This window comes from Brassica rapa, chromosome A09, assembly GCF_000309985.2.
Source record: "Brassica rapa cultivar Chiifu-401-42 chromosome A09, CAAS_Brap_v3.01, whole genome shotgun sequence".
NCBI lineage: Eukaryota > Viridiplantae > Streptophyta > Magnoliopsida > Brassicales > Brassicaceae > Brassica > Brassica rapa.
In genome coordinates this window covers 7,734,316-7,750,415 of record NC_024803.2, presented here as the reverse complement: position 1 = coordinate 7,750,415, position 16,100 = coordinate 7,734,316, and the positions used below count along the sequence as shown (strand labels likewise).

The following is a 16,100-nucleotide window of genomic DNA, read 5'->3' as shown; positions in this document are numbered from 1 at the left end:
ACACTCTTCTTCCATTTTAGTAAATCTACATTTATTGTGATTGACACTCTTCTATAATTTTTTTTGGAGGACCTTCTTCTGTAGACTATATTTTTGTTCTTTTGAACTAACAAAAAAGTTTTGGGAGCACCGTAGCCTATTGGTTAAGGTTTAAAGGCTTCTACACTCAGGTCTGGAGTTCAAATCCCAGACTATGCAATTTATTGCAGATTACAGGAAATCCAGGTTTCAAGTCCCGGAAAAAACGGTTTATTAAACAATTATGCCAGACTACAGAGGAAAGACTTACAATGAATCTTCAACATGGTGCAAGTAAATCTGGTCAGGCGTAGATCTTCATAGGACAGCTCAGGTATGAAGGCAGATAGTATTGTCTGTTGTCGAATCGTCTATGTAATCTTTCTTATATCATAATTGTAAGATCGTAATAAATCAGCGTCAAAAAAAAAAACTAACAAAAAAGTTATATGGACAAATTTGAGTATATTTATAGCCATTTATGGAAAATATATTTAATTTTTTTTTGCCAAGTTCAGTAGTGGTAGCCTCAAGTATATTTATCCGATCTTTTCATCAAAATTGCTAGTTTATAAAAAGGACAAGTCACATTAATTTAGGTGAAAGTTACGCAAAAAAGGTGAAAAGTGAAAGTCAATTTTTTTTTCATTGTCAAATTAAATAGGTGTTGAAGCTGTGTAATTTGACACCATAACTTAGCCATAACTGACTGTAGGGATTGTTGACAAAATAAGTCAGTGTAAAGATTAAGGACCGAGTATTAATACTACTAGGGTCGGCCCGGGCTTTGCCCGGGTTTGTTGTTTTAAATTTATTTCAAAAAACATTGTTACAGTAAAATTTTTGTAAACTAATAATATTGAAACTGTGATAATATATTGATTTTAAAAATAATTAATTTGTAAAAAATATTTTAGAAGAAAAAAATTATGTATGGTACTATATATTAGTTTAATTTTATATATTTAATTAAATAATTTGATATATAAAATGTGTGTTTAATTTGATGATTGAATATAATTATCTTTTATCTGTAATTCAATGAAAATGTCAACTTGTTGAAATAAAAAACAAATTAAAGATGAATTTCTTTTTTTTAAATGAATTGTTTATGTTTATTTTAAAGTTATATATATAGTAGTTAGTTTTTTTATTTTATTAGATCATATATCTATATAAAAATTCTAAATTTTATTATTATTATTTTATCAAACTAAGTTATATTTCACATACGTCCAATTCAAGACCAGAAGAATTTATTAATTATCGTGTTTATTCATTTACCGAATATTAATTTATAGATTTTCTACTAAATATATATACATATAAATTATTTATTATTCATTATTTGTGTCGATATAATAAATCTCCACATTATCAGTTAAATATTTTTATTATCAAACATTATCTGCTAAAGCAAAAACTTCACTGATTGTACCATCTAATATTTTAAGAAAATACATTTCAAATCGAACATATAATCGAGTACAAAAACAAAACATATTGTTTCGTTTTAACTGGTTCGGTTTGGGTATTGATCTCAAGGCTATGTGTGAAAGAATTTCTGTTAAATGAATTAAAACCAAAATGTATTTATTTATTTCAAATGAAAACAAATCGAACAAACTGATTCAACCACATACTCCCGAATACTTTAAAGAAAATAAAATCTGAATTCCTTTTAGCGTATGAGCATCCGCATTACTATCGTTTAAAAAGTTGGTGAGCATAACATTCATACTTAAGAAGCTCTCTCACACCTAAAACCTATTAGTTGTTTGTGATGTTCTTACCTTTTTGTCTCAGAAAGTATGATATGTGCCTGGCTGAATGCTCCATAGGCTTGTTCCTTGGTGCGTACTCTAAAGTTTAATCAGTCTGACATCCACTAAGCTACATACACTTCTCTTTCTTTCTCACTACTTGTTTCCTAAAACCTTGGCCTGCACTTCTTACAGATTCATTATCTATATCCTTCACTTTTGGTGCTGCATCTTCTCAAAATGCATGTAAAAGAGTCCTTCATATATTTCCCAGCATATTGATTATGCTCTTCAGAGTTCTGTTTGCGAGATGGACAAAACAACATTGGGTTCCAGACGGAAGCTTTCTAGTCTTTTATGAAGTTCGATGGCAAGCCCATCAAACACACAAAGGCTAGCATCTACATCACTGCGAAGAGGAGTTGACGTTAGGCGGGATAATGGAGACAGTTATGCAGAGTTAGTTTTGCAAACTCCTCTTCAAGTTTTCAGTTATACATAGGATGGTACGTACAATGTATTTGTGATTTGTGGAAAGGGATCTAAGCGGAGTCTCTGGTTTCAGCATATCTCTCGTGAGAGTATATAACAATTCTATTATCTTTGAGACTGATCATCCACTTGTGGCACGTTGAAGTAGGGACATATAGATAGAAAGTAAAAACACACCTGTTTGGAAACAGAGGTGAACTCGTAAACAAAGCTTATTCGAAATTAATTGTTTTTGAGAAAATAAGTTTAATGTGAAGCAATTGACAAAGCACTGAAGCCTTTAAAAATGGTGAAATCCTTCTATAGACACCCCAACCAGTCACTGTGTTAGAAGAAATAGAAGAAGAACTATACCAAGATTATGCACGCTATGCGTGTCTAACAAAACCCATCCAATAAAAAACCATCCAAAATCCTCGCATAGACACTCACCAATATCTGAACCGTCGGCCACCGCCTGAGAAGACGACGACGGTGAATCACTAAAATAGAGAAGCTTCACAGCTTGTGCAGGCAGAATCTTAATCAACGACTTGAAACCACCGGCGTTCTCGGGAATTAGCTTTGTTAGTTGCTTAGTTGTTAGTTGCTGAAAGCTCACAACTTGCAACCAAGATATAAAAGACAGTGTAAAACATAGAAGTCAAGGTGCCAACATGATTTAATAATTAATCCAAAATTCAAGAGTTAGTATAATTCTGAATGATATCGCATGGTACGCACTTAGGGGTAAATGCACCAGAAGCATTTCATGATAAATGAACTGCTCAACTTCAGAAAGTTGAAAACTTAAAATTTGTTTTGAAAGGAACAAATAAACTCACATATTGACTTGAACTTCCTTTACAGAATTCACTAAATATTCAACGAACACAAAACACAACAAAAACATGAAAAAAACAGACAACAACAACAACAAACTTCTTCAAGAGCTTTCTCTCTCTATCTCTCAGATAACTTTAACACTTAGATCTCAATGTGTGCTTTCTCTAACTCTCGATCTTTATCTGCATCCCAATAGAAGAAAAAAACTAATAAATCAAGCAACCACCAATAACCAAAAAGATGCATAAAATTATAAATCAAATCGATGTGTAAAAGCAACTATAGATCGCGATAGAATATTTTCAAACCCTTATCTTTGTTCCCGTTTAAACATCGCAGTCGTTTTCACCGTTTTTGCCATGATGAGGGTTTGGATTTTAAGATCTGAGGTACGGGTATGGATTTTACGATCTGAGGTAAGGCTATAAATAGGGATGTAGATATCATCGAGACGGAGAGGGTATGTGGAAGGTCTTTGGGGATCATGGATGGAGGATTTATGAGAGCACATTGAAGTACCATCACTCTCATCGGAGGCGTTATGGAGGATGAGTTGGGGGAGAGGAAGAGAATCGCAGAACAAAGCGAGACGGCGTTTAGGTTAGGGGTGATGATTTCAGAGCAAGAGGAGGCTATAACCCGAACCTTAAGAGCTTAATGGGCTGAGACACAAAAGAGGCTGCGAGATGAGTGTATGACTGGGCCGGGATGATTTCGTTTTTTTTTTTAATTTGAAGCCCAATCCGCCAGTGACGTGGCACTTTGATTGGTCCTGATTATTTTGACAATGTGGATAGCCTTAGGAAGCTTAAAAATAGCTTCTTTTATATAGTGGGATATATATAGCAAAACAATATCTAAAGACTATATTGTACAAAATGTTGACAAATTGGATTGTATTGGTCGGATTCTTTAGCCACCGGATATTAAATGCATCATACAAACTTTCAAATTAGGTGGAACTTTCCTCAATATATTATTACACATATATAAATACTTTCTCGAATAAAAATTGAAAGATAAAAAAGAAAGTCAAATTAAAAAGGAGAAAATAAAAATTGAAAATAAATAAAGTTAGGAAAGGAGGCTCACTGTCCGAAGCAAAGAAAGAAATAGCAAAGTGATTCAGACATGTGAGAGAGAAAGAGAAGAGATATCCTCTCTCTTCTTGGCTCTTTTCAAGTAGGTCCCGTTCTCTCTCTCTCTCTTTTTTTTTTTTTCTCTTTTGTCAACGATACATCTTTTATTTTGTCATTAAATTAAAAACATAAAAATTTCTACAAAATCTAATAAGGAACCCATTTTTTCTCGAGTCATAAGAACATAATTATTAGTAATTTTTAGGATGAGATTTTTAGCGGAATATAAGAACATTTCCCTAAAAACTCCCCGATAATCATGTTCTTATAAGCAAAAAAGAACCACAATTTTTCTGGAACTTACGAAACCAAAACGATATAAAAAACAAGAAGATGGAACATTGAAATTTAAACCTGAAATTTTAAGAGAAAACTGAAGTGGATGTCGTCAAAATAGTGAATATTAGATAAGAGGGTACCAATATATATAAGCGTGATTCACTCGTGTTGTAACCTTTCTTATTACAAATATTTAAGAATATTACCATTGATTTATTTTATAAAAAATGAAATATTATCAGAAATATCGGCTTTATATTTTGCATATATATTAACTTTATGCTCATGATTTTTGTCAAAACAGGCGGATCAATTTATATCCATCCTACTGGTTTTAAAAATATTTTCAATTTGACCTAAACTCTTAATATATTAATTATACATTTGAATCATGCAATTAAATATGAAAGAAATGTCAATAAAAATTTGACCTGATATAGTATATTAATATATAGATCCAACTTTTTTCGTAGAACTACATAATTGATCCAACAAAAATCCAATAAAAAATATAACACAATATACTAACGAAATATTTAATCTGAACAATAAATTAAAGTAGCATAAATAAAACCATTAAATTGTTCTGTTTTATATATATACATATATATTATAAAATAGACTATTCACGTAGGTTCACGGCTCAAGCTCTAATATATAATTAACTTTCAAACTATAAGTTTGAAAAAAACAAGATTATAATTTTTAGTTTGGAAAAAATACATTTGCAATATTCAATTCGAAGAACTATAGAACGTCGCCCTTTATAAATTTTATCCGATAAATTTTTCTTTGATAAAATTTTTTAAAAGCATCATGTAATATAAGCTGAATATTCAAAAAACAATATTCACAATAATAAAATATAAATAATAATTATCCAGATCCATCAATATCTTATTAACAGACTCAAGCATATTTCATAATTTTATTTTCACTATAAATATGCATGTACTCCCTATGTTCATTAATTTCATCTAAATGAAAAACATAATATGATATATATATATATATATATACTTATATATTTTCATAATAATTTCTCGCAAAATAACATAATAATATATAAATACATATAGACATTTATTTTCATAAATCTTACCATATAAAATATTAAACATACAACAAAAATATTGTTATCGGAAATGAGCATTTTATTTTCATGAGAAAAAAAAACTTAAAAAGCATATAATTTATTTATACATGAAAGGCATTAAATTATTATATTTGACTAAACTTCATTTTCAGTCAGAGGTATATGAGAGACATTAAATTTTGTTATAAAAAGGAAAGTTCAAAAGCTTTTGAATAAAATTATTCTTAAACAAGCCAATTTAATACTATTATAAAAACCAAGTAGTTTATTTGAATAAAATAATTAAAAATATATATAGAAAAATAGTGGTCGTCACTCGTCAGTCTTCAGTCGTCAGTCTCTCTCCTCTTTTCTTCAGTCTTCTAACTTTCAGAGAAGACCTAAAATTTCATTGTTTCTCTCTTCACAATATTTATAAAAATTATAAATCTGTTGTTTCTCCCTCTTTTCTCTTCTCTTCTGTTCTGTCTCTTCTGTCATCTTCCCTTGTCTCCTCTCTGATGTACATTTGCGTTTTTTCATCTCGGAAGCCCTTGATTTCGAAATCAAATCTAACTTCTTCTTTCTCCTCTTGTCTTAACCTTTCGTAATTTCGAATCTGCTATTTTCTAAGTGAGCTCAAGATTTAGCTTTGCTTCTTTTCTAGGGTAGTGTGTACTCTGTTTTCTTCATAAAGTTTCAATCTTTCAACCAAAAGGGTCAAAACCCATTTGAAATCTCGGCGCAAAGACTTGTGATTCAAGGTTTTAGATGCATGGACGGGAGAGAAGCAATGTCATTTCCTTCTCACTACTATCTTCCAAGAGGAGCCTTCACGAATCTCTCACCTTCCCAGGTCGCGAGTGGACTCCACGCGCCGCCGCCGGGAATGAGGCCGATGTCTAACCCCAACGTTCATCACCCTCAGGCTAACAATCCGGGGCCTCATTTCTCCATGGCCGACCACAGACACTCTGATTTCGGACACGGCATTCACATGGGGATGGCTTCTTCTGCGGCGGTGCAGCCGCCTCCTCTGCCGCAGCAGCCACCTCCGATGGAGCAGCCGTTGGTTAAGAAGAAACGTGGAAGGCCGAGGAAGTATGCTCCTGATGGACAAGTCTCTTTAAGGCTTTCTCCTGTGGCTTGTTCTTCTGCTGGTAGTAATAAAGCTAAGGACTCTTCTGCAGTGACTGATCCTAATGCTCCTAAGCGAGCCAGAGGTCGTCCTCCTGGAACTGGAAGGAAGCAACGTTTAGCTAATCTTGGTGAGATCTTGAGTTTTTACATGTTACATTGTGATGAACTTGAGCTTAGATGTTATGATTATGTGAAAGTTCCGTGATGCTAGAAGCTGTAGATGATTCTATGGCCACATTAAGTTAGAGTATGTTGGTTTAGCTCTGCTGCTAGTGTGTGGTCTAATCTCTACTTGTGTTTAACTTAGTAATTAGTGAGAGATCTTAAGCTAGAACAAATTAGTTTGTTTTGAATTAGCTATGTTGTAGTTCCTACACAACGTTGCTTGTTAGATATTAAGCTGTGATTTGTGTCTAGATAAGTAATTGGTCATTGGAATGTGATTAGTCAATAGAAATTTTTATTAAGAGCAATCTTTTTACCTCTGTTGGTTACTTTAGGTGAGTGGATGAACACTTCAGCTGGATTTGCCTTTGCACCTCATGTCATCAGTGTTGGAGCAGGAGAAGTAAGCTCTCAAAAAAAAAAACTCCTTTCAGTCTATTGATTCTGTTTATTGACAATCTGAAAATTTCATAATGATTATTCATCTGCTTCCTCTATATTTTCTCGCAGGATATTGTTTCAAAAGTAATGTCATTTTCACAGCAAAGACCACGAGCTCTTTGTATAATGTCAGGCACTGGAACAGTTTCTTCAGTCACTCTACGTCAACCCGCTACAACAGAGCCTTCTTTGACATATGAGGTTTCAAAATCGTTCATTCTATTAACTGAATTAAAAAACATTTAAAACTAATGGTTTTCTTTGTGTGTGTGTTTGTAGGGACGTTTTGAGATACTAAGTTTAGGGGGATCTTATTTGGTGAATGAAGAAGGTGGATCCAAAAGTCGAACCGGCGGTTTGAGTGTGTCCCTTTCTGGTCCTGAAGGTCATGTTATTGGCGGTGGGATTGGAATGCTTATCGCAGCCAGCCTCGTTCAGGTTCTTGAATGCCTCTTCTCTAATGTTTAATAGAGTGAATCTAAAATCTTTTAAATTTTGTAATGTCTCTTAAAAAAACAAGACATTGTTTGTTATTTTGCAGGTGGTGGCTTGTAGTTTTGTATATGGTGGAGTCCCAAAGTCTAATAATAACAATAACAAGACCATCAAACAAGAAGGTGAACCAAAGGAAGAGCACAACGATAGTGAAATGGAGACAACACCGACTAATCCAGAAGCAGCAGCAGAACAGGTGGCTCAGCAGACGCCACAGAACTTCTCAGGTCAGGGAATGAGTGGATGGCCCGGTTCAGGGGAAGGTTCAGTCTCAGGCTCAGGCAGATCACTTGACTCTAGCAGAAACCTACTCACTGATATTGACTTGACTCGCGGATGATTCAGAACATTAATCTTTATTCCTATTTACTACACTACCTTCTTAGTTATTGAAGCAGCAGCAGCATGCAGAATGTGAGTGCTGTAAATATCTTTGTTGTTGTAGATTATTTATCAGGGAATGTTAAACTAGAAATCTCAGAGAACTGTGTTCCTTCTAACATTGTTATTGTAGCAAAACCCCTCCCTTGAGGTTATTTAAGGATATTTTTAACTATCTATACCCCATTAAAGCTCTCTTTCTGGTCATCGAGAACTTGGTTTCTTAAGCATTACCAAAGTGATCAGATAAAGTAGTTAGACCAGTCAGTACTTTGTGCACTGTCATCTCCTTCAGTGTAACCTTCAAGGTTTTGTTTCTTAAGACTACTTGTAGCAGCTGAAAAGTAGTTTATGGTAAAACGGAGGAAATGTATTTGATTTTAGAGAGAAGAACCCAAGTGAAACCAATTTTAGTATGGATTTTAATGAAACCAAAACATAACAAATTCAAACCAAAGGCAATGTGATTGCTTTATTACATGAGAAGTTTAAGATCAAAGTACAGTTATCAACAGAGGTGATTCAGTCAGACGTTCAGAAGCTTCTTGATGTCATGCTGCAGAGAATTAAGACATAACATAAGCACAAAGAGAAAAAAACAATTGTTTCTTTAGAGATAGAGATATAGATTGTTTGTTTACCTCGAGTGTAAGAGGAGAAGTGGTTGGGTAATAACGTTCTACAGCTTGACCATTCTTGTCCACAAGAAACTTAGCAAAGTTCCATTGAATCTCATCTCCGAAGATTCCCCATTTGCCTTTCTTTAGAAACTTATAAAGAGGAGAAGCATTCTCTCCATTCACTTCAATCTAAAACACAACGGGGGAAGATCAACATCAAGACATAGAACTTGTAATCAATTCGTCTAACTGGTATATACCTTGTTGAAAATGGGGAACTCAGATTTGAACTTAGTACAAACAAACTCTGTAATTTGGTCAGTAGTTCCAGGTTCCTCTTCACCAAACTGGTTACAGGGAAATGCTAGAATCTCCAGACCTTGCAGCAGAAACAACCATCAAACTAATCATGTGGAAGAAACAAGCGCCTTGAGACATTTTTTTTTTGGTTGAAACCAATTTACCTTTGTCTTTGTACTTGTTGTAAAGCTCATTCAATTCGGTGTAGTTTGAGTTTGTCATCCCACTGAGATCATCAGCGTATAAACATTTAGCACCAAAAATACAAAAAATGGAAGTAGGTCAGAAGGTGTATAAGAAAACTAAACCATTTGGAAGCAACATTGACAATTAGAAGAACTTTGTCTTTGTATTGACTGAGTTCTAAGCTGTTTCCATTTGCATCCTGTTCCAAAGCAGAAGAAGAAATGTAGCGATTGATAAAGGCTAAAAGAAGGTAACACAAGAATTCAATCAGATATCATAGAAAACAATCTGTGAGACACCAACACCAAATTCCAAAAGACAAAGCAGTGTTCAATCAACGGTCATGATCTAATTGATTTACCTAAGTTTCAGATTCTTCTGACAAAACAAAAGACCACTAAGCAAACGTAAACAAAACTCAAGTAATACAATTCCTTCAGTGAAGATCATTTGTCATATTGTTTTCCATCTTTAACAATCTTAGACCCAACAAAGAATCTTAATCTATCAGAACCAGAAATACATATTAAGTTCAAAAAAAAGTCTTTCTTGAGAAAATAAAGAACCTAAGCATTCATGGATCTCTTTTTATGCTCTAAAACCCCTAAACCAAAGGTCATTCTTTTTAGCAAAAATCACACATTTGTTGGTTGAAGTTAAGCAATCTTGTCACCTCAATGCTTATGTCGTAAACAGATACTGGTTCTTTCGTCGCCATAGAAGTAGAATTTGAGAAGCACGAGAAATGAGAGCAAGAGAGAGAGAGGAGTCAGCTGAGAGGACAGAAGAGAAAAAGCTAAAAAGCATGAAAAATGCAGTCTCGGCTCTGGCATATCCGTCTCACGCGCTATTAGTGCGAGTGGTTTTCAATGATGGGCCGTTGCGGTTGTTATTATTTCAGCTTGTTGGGCTTTCTATATTGCGAGTCACAACCGTTTATTTTATCGCAATTGTAAGGTATGAAAATAATCTCACAAAGTATGAATATTGCCTCTGATGCGTAAACTAAAGCATCGTCTTCAAACAAAACGCATCCAAGGACGAGTACATAACCGAATCTCGGACCATTTCTCAGCATCTTCCACCATAATCCACAAGTCAAATGTTTGTAGTAAACTTCCAAAGGCTAACGTTACTTTCCCTTGGCCATGTAGTAGAGCGTTTTTCTAGAGTCAAACGTCATGCATTTTCACTTTGTTTGTGACATTTCTTTTCAGGTTATCAGCCAGTATTCTAGAAGAAGATAAAGCATTATCTTTTGTGCTAAGTATTTATTATGATTTCTTATTATACTAACTTAGCAAATCTAACACACAAACCATGTAGATATTTATGGTACCGGTTGTTAGTTCATCAAATCACATAACCATTTAATCCGTTTGTATCGGTTGAGTTTGGTTTTCTAAACCCGCTCCACTTGAACCTCACGGATCGCCAGACTATCAAGCCTCTTAGGCCGCTTGTAGTTCTTCAACAAGAGAGAGCAACACACAACACTAACAGAAGAAGCAGCCATTGCAGCACCTGCAATCCACGGAGGCAACCTGAACCGAGTAGACGGGAAAAGCACCCCCGCAGCGATCGGTATGCCCATAAGGTTATACCCGAGAGCCCATACGTAGTTGAGACGGATCCTTGAGAACGTTTTCCTCGAAAGATCAATGGCTGTGATCACATCTTCCAAGTTGCTTTTCATCAGGACAATATCAGCTGCTTCTATTGCAATGTCGGTTCCTGCACCAATGGCCATTCCTACATCCGCTGCCACGAGAGCAGGTGAGTCATTGACTCCATCTCCAACCATCGCCACAACATGACCCGCAGCCTGCAAAAATCATTGCTTTTTATCATTTTCAATAGTACATTTCAAAGATATTTACTGTGGAGCTACAAACCTGTAGTTCCTTGACTTTCTCTGCTTTCTGCTCGGGTTTCGCTTCTGCTATAACAGAGTCAATACCAACTTCTCTAGCAATCGAATTAGCAGTTCCCCAGTTGTCACCAGTTACCATGATGCTTTTGATATTCATGGATTTTAAAATGGAGATGGCTTCTCGAGCACTCGGCTTTACAGGATCCGAAACAGCCAGAACTCCAGTTAACTCATTGTCTATAGACACTAAAATTCCTGTCTGAGCCATCTCTTCAGCTTCTGCTAGCAACTCCTCAGCATCAGCTGTAATAGTAATTTTATGACTAGACATGAGGTTCTTGTTTCCCACCATAATCTCTCTTCCATTAACGGTTGCTCTCACTCCGTTTCCAGTGATAGACACAAAATCACGGGCTTCAGGCCACGCAGGGTTCTCTTCTTCATCTCTGAATTTTTTGGCATACTCAACAATAGCCTTTGCTAACGGATGCTCACTGTTTACCTGACAGAAGAAGGATAGCGTTCAGTTTTGATGCACGAAATCAGTTTCAAAAACATAACCGTAAATATTTGCATGTGTGTTACAAAGAGATCACCTCAGTTGCAGCCACAAGTTCATAGAATTCTCGAAGCACCATGTTCTTCAGGAGTTTAGTTTTAACAACCACGGGTTTTCCCATCGTGAGAGTTCCGGTCTTGTCAAAGACAATGCAACTTACCTATGCGATCACTTATAGTGTTAAGTTTCATTTAACAATTGGTACCGAAAACCTTAAGCAAGAGAGCAAGTAATTTTACACTAACCTTGTGTGCTCTTTCTAGAGCTTGACCACCCTTGATCAGCACACCTTGAGATGCACCAACCCCAGTGCCAACCATAACAGCGGTTGGAGTAGCCAGCCCAAGAGCACATGGACAAGCTATGACCATGACAGAGATTCCGAACTGAAGAGCTAGCTCAAAGCTATCCATTGAGGAAGGTATCCATGCTTCAGGGTACCAATGCAGTTTCCCAGCTAAGAACCAGGCAAGCCAAGTTGAGAACGAGAGGAATATTACCTGCAACATTATAAATGATTTGAGTTTACGAAGGAGTTTTGCTTCTAAAAGACTAAACTTTCTGTTAATCAAAATGACAGATTACTCACCAAAGGAACAAAGAACTTGGAAATCCGATCAGCCAACTTCTGAACTGGAGCTTTGGCCAATTGTGCAGACTCAACGAGACGAACAATCTGTGCAAGAGCACTCTCTGAACCGACTCTTGTAACCTTAACATGCAGAACACCGTTCTCGTTCAAAGTGCCTCCTATAACAGTATCACCCTTTCTCTTTGCCACTGGCCTTGCCTCTCCAGTTATCATACTTTCATTCACATGACTTTGTCCCCAAATAACATAACCATCCGAAGCTACTTTAGCACCAGGAACGATCTTGATCACGTCATTCTTCTGTATCAGTCGACCATCAATCTCCTCTTCACCAGTCACATTCCCTTCCTCGTCCACAGCCAACAATATCGCAGTGTCTGGTGCCAAGTTCATAAGCTTCGCGATCGCTTGAGATGTTTTGCCTTTTGCCATAATCTCCAGATACTTTCCTAGTATGATAAACGAAATGAGCATGGCACTGGTCTCAAAGAAATCTACCCCCTTGAAATCAGGAGACGTTGCAGCTCTCAACACTGTGTATAACGAATAAAAGTAAGCTGCATTTGTTCCCAGAGCAATCAGAACATCCATGTTAGCCGATCCTCGGCGTAAAGCCTTGTAAGAGCCAACATAGAATCTCCAGCCGATGATAAACTGGACAGGAGTAGCCAAAAGCCACCTTGTGATCTCTCCAACGGTGAGCATATTGACGACCTTATACATCAGCAGATGTTTAATTCCAGGGATATACATAAAGACCATGGCTGTCAAAAACACTGGTACCGTAAACACCAAACTCCACAGAAACGACTTATAGTACTGCTTGATCTCCTCTTGCTTTTGAGACTCTCTGCCCACCCCTCCCTCGGAGAATACTGTTGCCTTGATGTGACCACTATGACCAAAGACAGTAGACTCTATCACACGAATGAAGTTCCTTGGCCCCGTCACATCGGGTTTGTACAAGACAGATATCTTATCACTTCCATGGCTGATCTCAACGCTCTGAACCCCGGGGAGTGCTTCAAGCGATTTTTCAATCATCATCATTGATTCATCGGTGAACTCGCCATCGATCTTCAAATCGATCTTGCTCACATCCTCGCCTGTGCTTATAAGAACCGCTTCAAATCCCGCATTATCTATTTCTTCCAGTAGTTTATCACAGCTGAGGAGCGTGGGATCATAATGAACTTCAGCTTCTTCAATTGCTAAGGCAACATGAGCTCTTTGTACACCATGAAGTGATTGCAGTACGCTTTCAATGGTTGAAGAACATGAGGTACAAGTCATACCGTTAATTCTTATCCTGCATACTTGTCTGGACCTCTCATTCGCCTCATTCTCTATCAGTGATGCTTCAAATCCAGCATCTTCAATAGTCTCACGAATTGTCTCCACCTACCAACCAGTACAACAATCCAGATGAAATATATAATGAAACCTATTATCCTAATTTCAAACATTAAATGAAACACATTATCAAGTAGCTTCAGGGAGTGCATCATCCAAGAAATACTCGATTCATTGTCAAAGAGAAGTACAATTGGGTTCTCGCAAAGCAAAAGCGTAATAAGGAGAGTATAATTAGGGTACTTACAAAAGCATAACTACGTACAGTTTTGAGTAGGAAAAAATCATTTGTGACAAGGTCTATTGCTAACATATTCACTCAAAGCAGATGTTGCATAAATAAAAAAGAAGCTTGGCTACGTCTATAGAATGTGAAGAGTTCTAGGGAGCAAAGAGATCTTCAAGTAAAACTTATTTAGATAAAGTTTGATGGCTGTTTCTCATGGAACAAGTTGGAAACCAACTCAATGGGTTTCATCAACAAACAACAATGAAAGCCTAGCACTGTATAAGTGGGAATCATTAAGTAGGATTGTCCGAGGAATTCAACAGATATATACTTCACAGAAGATCGGTATGACATCATATTGCAGTTCATAAGATTTATGAATGCAGGGAGGATAAACAAGATTGTGAAAATTGGATCAGCTTCCAACTGAGCTGATATCTACACTAAGGAGTTACATGTGAGCAAGCTTCAAGCAATTCTCAAAAGTAACTAACTACAGCCTGAGAAAATAAGGACTCGAGAATGGAATCCAATGAACATGACAAGGACTGTGAGCCAAATCAGAGGGTTTGATGTTAGTACAACTGTGAACGCAACAAAATTCTTAATGTGACTAAGATAAAGAGAGGGTCCCAAAGGGAAAAAATAAACAGACCCATGAGAAGATACATAGTATGGAAGAAGTGAAAGATTAATAGATGTGATCTGAAGGTGTAAGGCCGTGTGAACTCTCTCACCAAGTTGAACTTAAAGTACCACTTGTTGTTTGGCTATAAAGGGAACTTATATACAGTATTATGTTAAAAGTATCACAAGAGAGAGAGAGAGAGAGAGAGAGAGAGAGAGAGAGAGAGAGAGAGAGTTCTTAGTGAGAACTACTAAGACACAATAATGTAACCTCGTGCTCTAGTGGATCCGGTTTGGGAAAGTGAACTAGATAAATCTCTAATGCCATTAAATTCATTTTTTTCTTCTAATTTACTTGTTATGTATCTGATTTTTTTTCTTCTCAAACAGTTTCTGCAACTCTCTTGCGTGACTGTGACAGAACAAAGCTTGAGCTTTGAGTGGATAAAATCTCTACATCCTTTTTTTTTTTGAACAGAGGCTTTAAATTAAATCTCCACATCATGTGATCCTTCTTTTGCAGATAAGAAAAAAATAGATTAAAGCAATTCATAACAAATATCTTCAACCTGCTTGATCTTGTTAGAGTCTTAGAGATCAACATCCAAATGAAACTGTTTTTCAAAAAAAAAAACTATTCGCATGAATATACAGAAAACCCCTATATCCAAATTCAAATTCATCTCAGAAACAGCTCGATCGATTCAAATACAACAAGAAGAATCAGATATTGAAATTTCAATCGAAACTTACATTGACAGAGCTAGGGTAGAACTGGATTTGAGCCCGGTTGTTCAAGGCGTCGATGACCGCTTCGTGAATCCCGGGGAGACGCTTGATCTCTTTCTCGATAGATCCAGCGCACGCGGAGCACGTCATCCCGATAACGCGGAAAACCGCACTGGCAATCGCCTCCTCGTCGTCGATCTTAAGCACCGCCGTCTCCGACGGTGATCCATCGCCGCCGCCGCCGCCACGTGGCCTGTTTAGATTTTTCCATAACACAGGGTAACGCCCGCTGAATCTCTCTTTGCGAATGCATGTGAGAGACAAAAGCTTCGTCGCCATTAGTCGTCTCCAATTTTGATTCCTTTTACGTTTGTGGGAAATGTTTGTTTATACTTTCGAATGGGCTAAGCTTTTTAAATAGATCGGGAGAGAGGGAAAAAGGTCTCGCTTGGTAAATGACAAAATATGTGCGCCGATTCTATAAATACTCAAACTATTGGGTTCTTTCCGTAAATACTCTCTTCTGACTTTTAAAAGTTTTTTTAACCTTCCAGATTTTGTAATTTTGTTTTAATTAAGTAGTAACATAATATTGGTAACCACATATTTGTTAATGCAAAAATTGATAAATTCAATCGAATTAAATGTGGTTATACAACAAAATTTTATTGCTAAAAATATTTTATGATACAAATTAATATGATATTTTTTAAAATATAGTAATTATATAAATATAAATATTGGTGAGGAGAGATAAAATTTAATACATTAGATTATCATTTAACTATTTTAAATATATTTTATGCATAGATTAACTGT

At 36.1% G+C, this 16,100-nt stretch overlaps 3 protein-coding genes and 1 long non-coding RNA gene across 4 annotated transcripts; 1 reads left to right on the top strand and 3 right to left on the bottom strand.

The window, feature by feature from the left end:
* Positions 1–1,571: 1,571 nt before the first annotated feature.
* LOC103852464 lies at positions 1,572–6,379 on the bottom strand. The gene is made up of 2 exons (XR_629933.2): positions 3,407–6,379; positions 1,572–3,280 (listed from the first exon to the last, which is right to left on the bottom strand). It is a non-coding gene; the product is annotated as an uncharacterized LOC103852464 (long non-coding RNA).
* LOC103838276 (AT-hook motif nuclear-localized protein 5) lies at positions 6,367–8,392 on the top strand. Its single transcript, XM_009114696.3, has 5 exons — positions 6,367–6,859; positions 7,232–7,299; positions 7,407–7,538; positions 7,617–7,775; positions 7,879–8,392. The coding sequence occupies exons 1-5, from the start codon at positions 6,367–6,369 to the stop codon at positions 8,170–8,172; spliced, it is 1,146 nt and encodes a 381-aa protein (XP_009112944.1). The 3' UTR covers positions 8,173–8,392.
* A 176-nt stretch (positions 8,393–8,568) lies between these two features.
* Positions 8,569–10,242, bottom strand: LOC103838277 (probable glutathione peroxidase 8). Its single transcript, XM_009114697.3, has 6 exons — positions 9,993–10,242; positions 9,442–9,518; positions 9,298–9,359; positions 9,094–9,212; positions 8,855–9,022; positions 8,569–8,769 (listed from the first exon to the last, which is right to left on the bottom strand). The coding sequence occupies exons 1-6, from the start codon at positions 10,035–10,037 to the stop codon at positions 8,740–8,742; spliced, it is 501 nt and encodes a 166-aa protein (XP_009112945.1). The 5' UTR covers positions 10,038–10,242; the 3' UTR covers positions 8,569–8,739.
* Positions 10,243–10,563: 321 nt separating this feature from the next.
* On the bottom strand, positions 10,564–15,620 carry LOC103838278 (probable copper-transporting ATPase HMA5). The gene is made up of 6 exons (XM_009114698.3): positions 15,306–15,620; positions 12,341–13,744; positions 11,997–12,251; positions 11,789–11,911; positions 11,215–11,694; positions 10,564–11,144 (listed from the first exon to the last, which is right to left on the bottom strand). Exons 1-6 carry the CDS (start codon positions 15,618–15,620, stop codon positions 10,722–10,724), a joined length of 3,000 nt encoding a protein of 999 aa, XP_009112946.1. The 3' UTR covers positions 10,564–10,721.
* Positions 15,621–16,100: the final 480 nt, after the last annotated feature.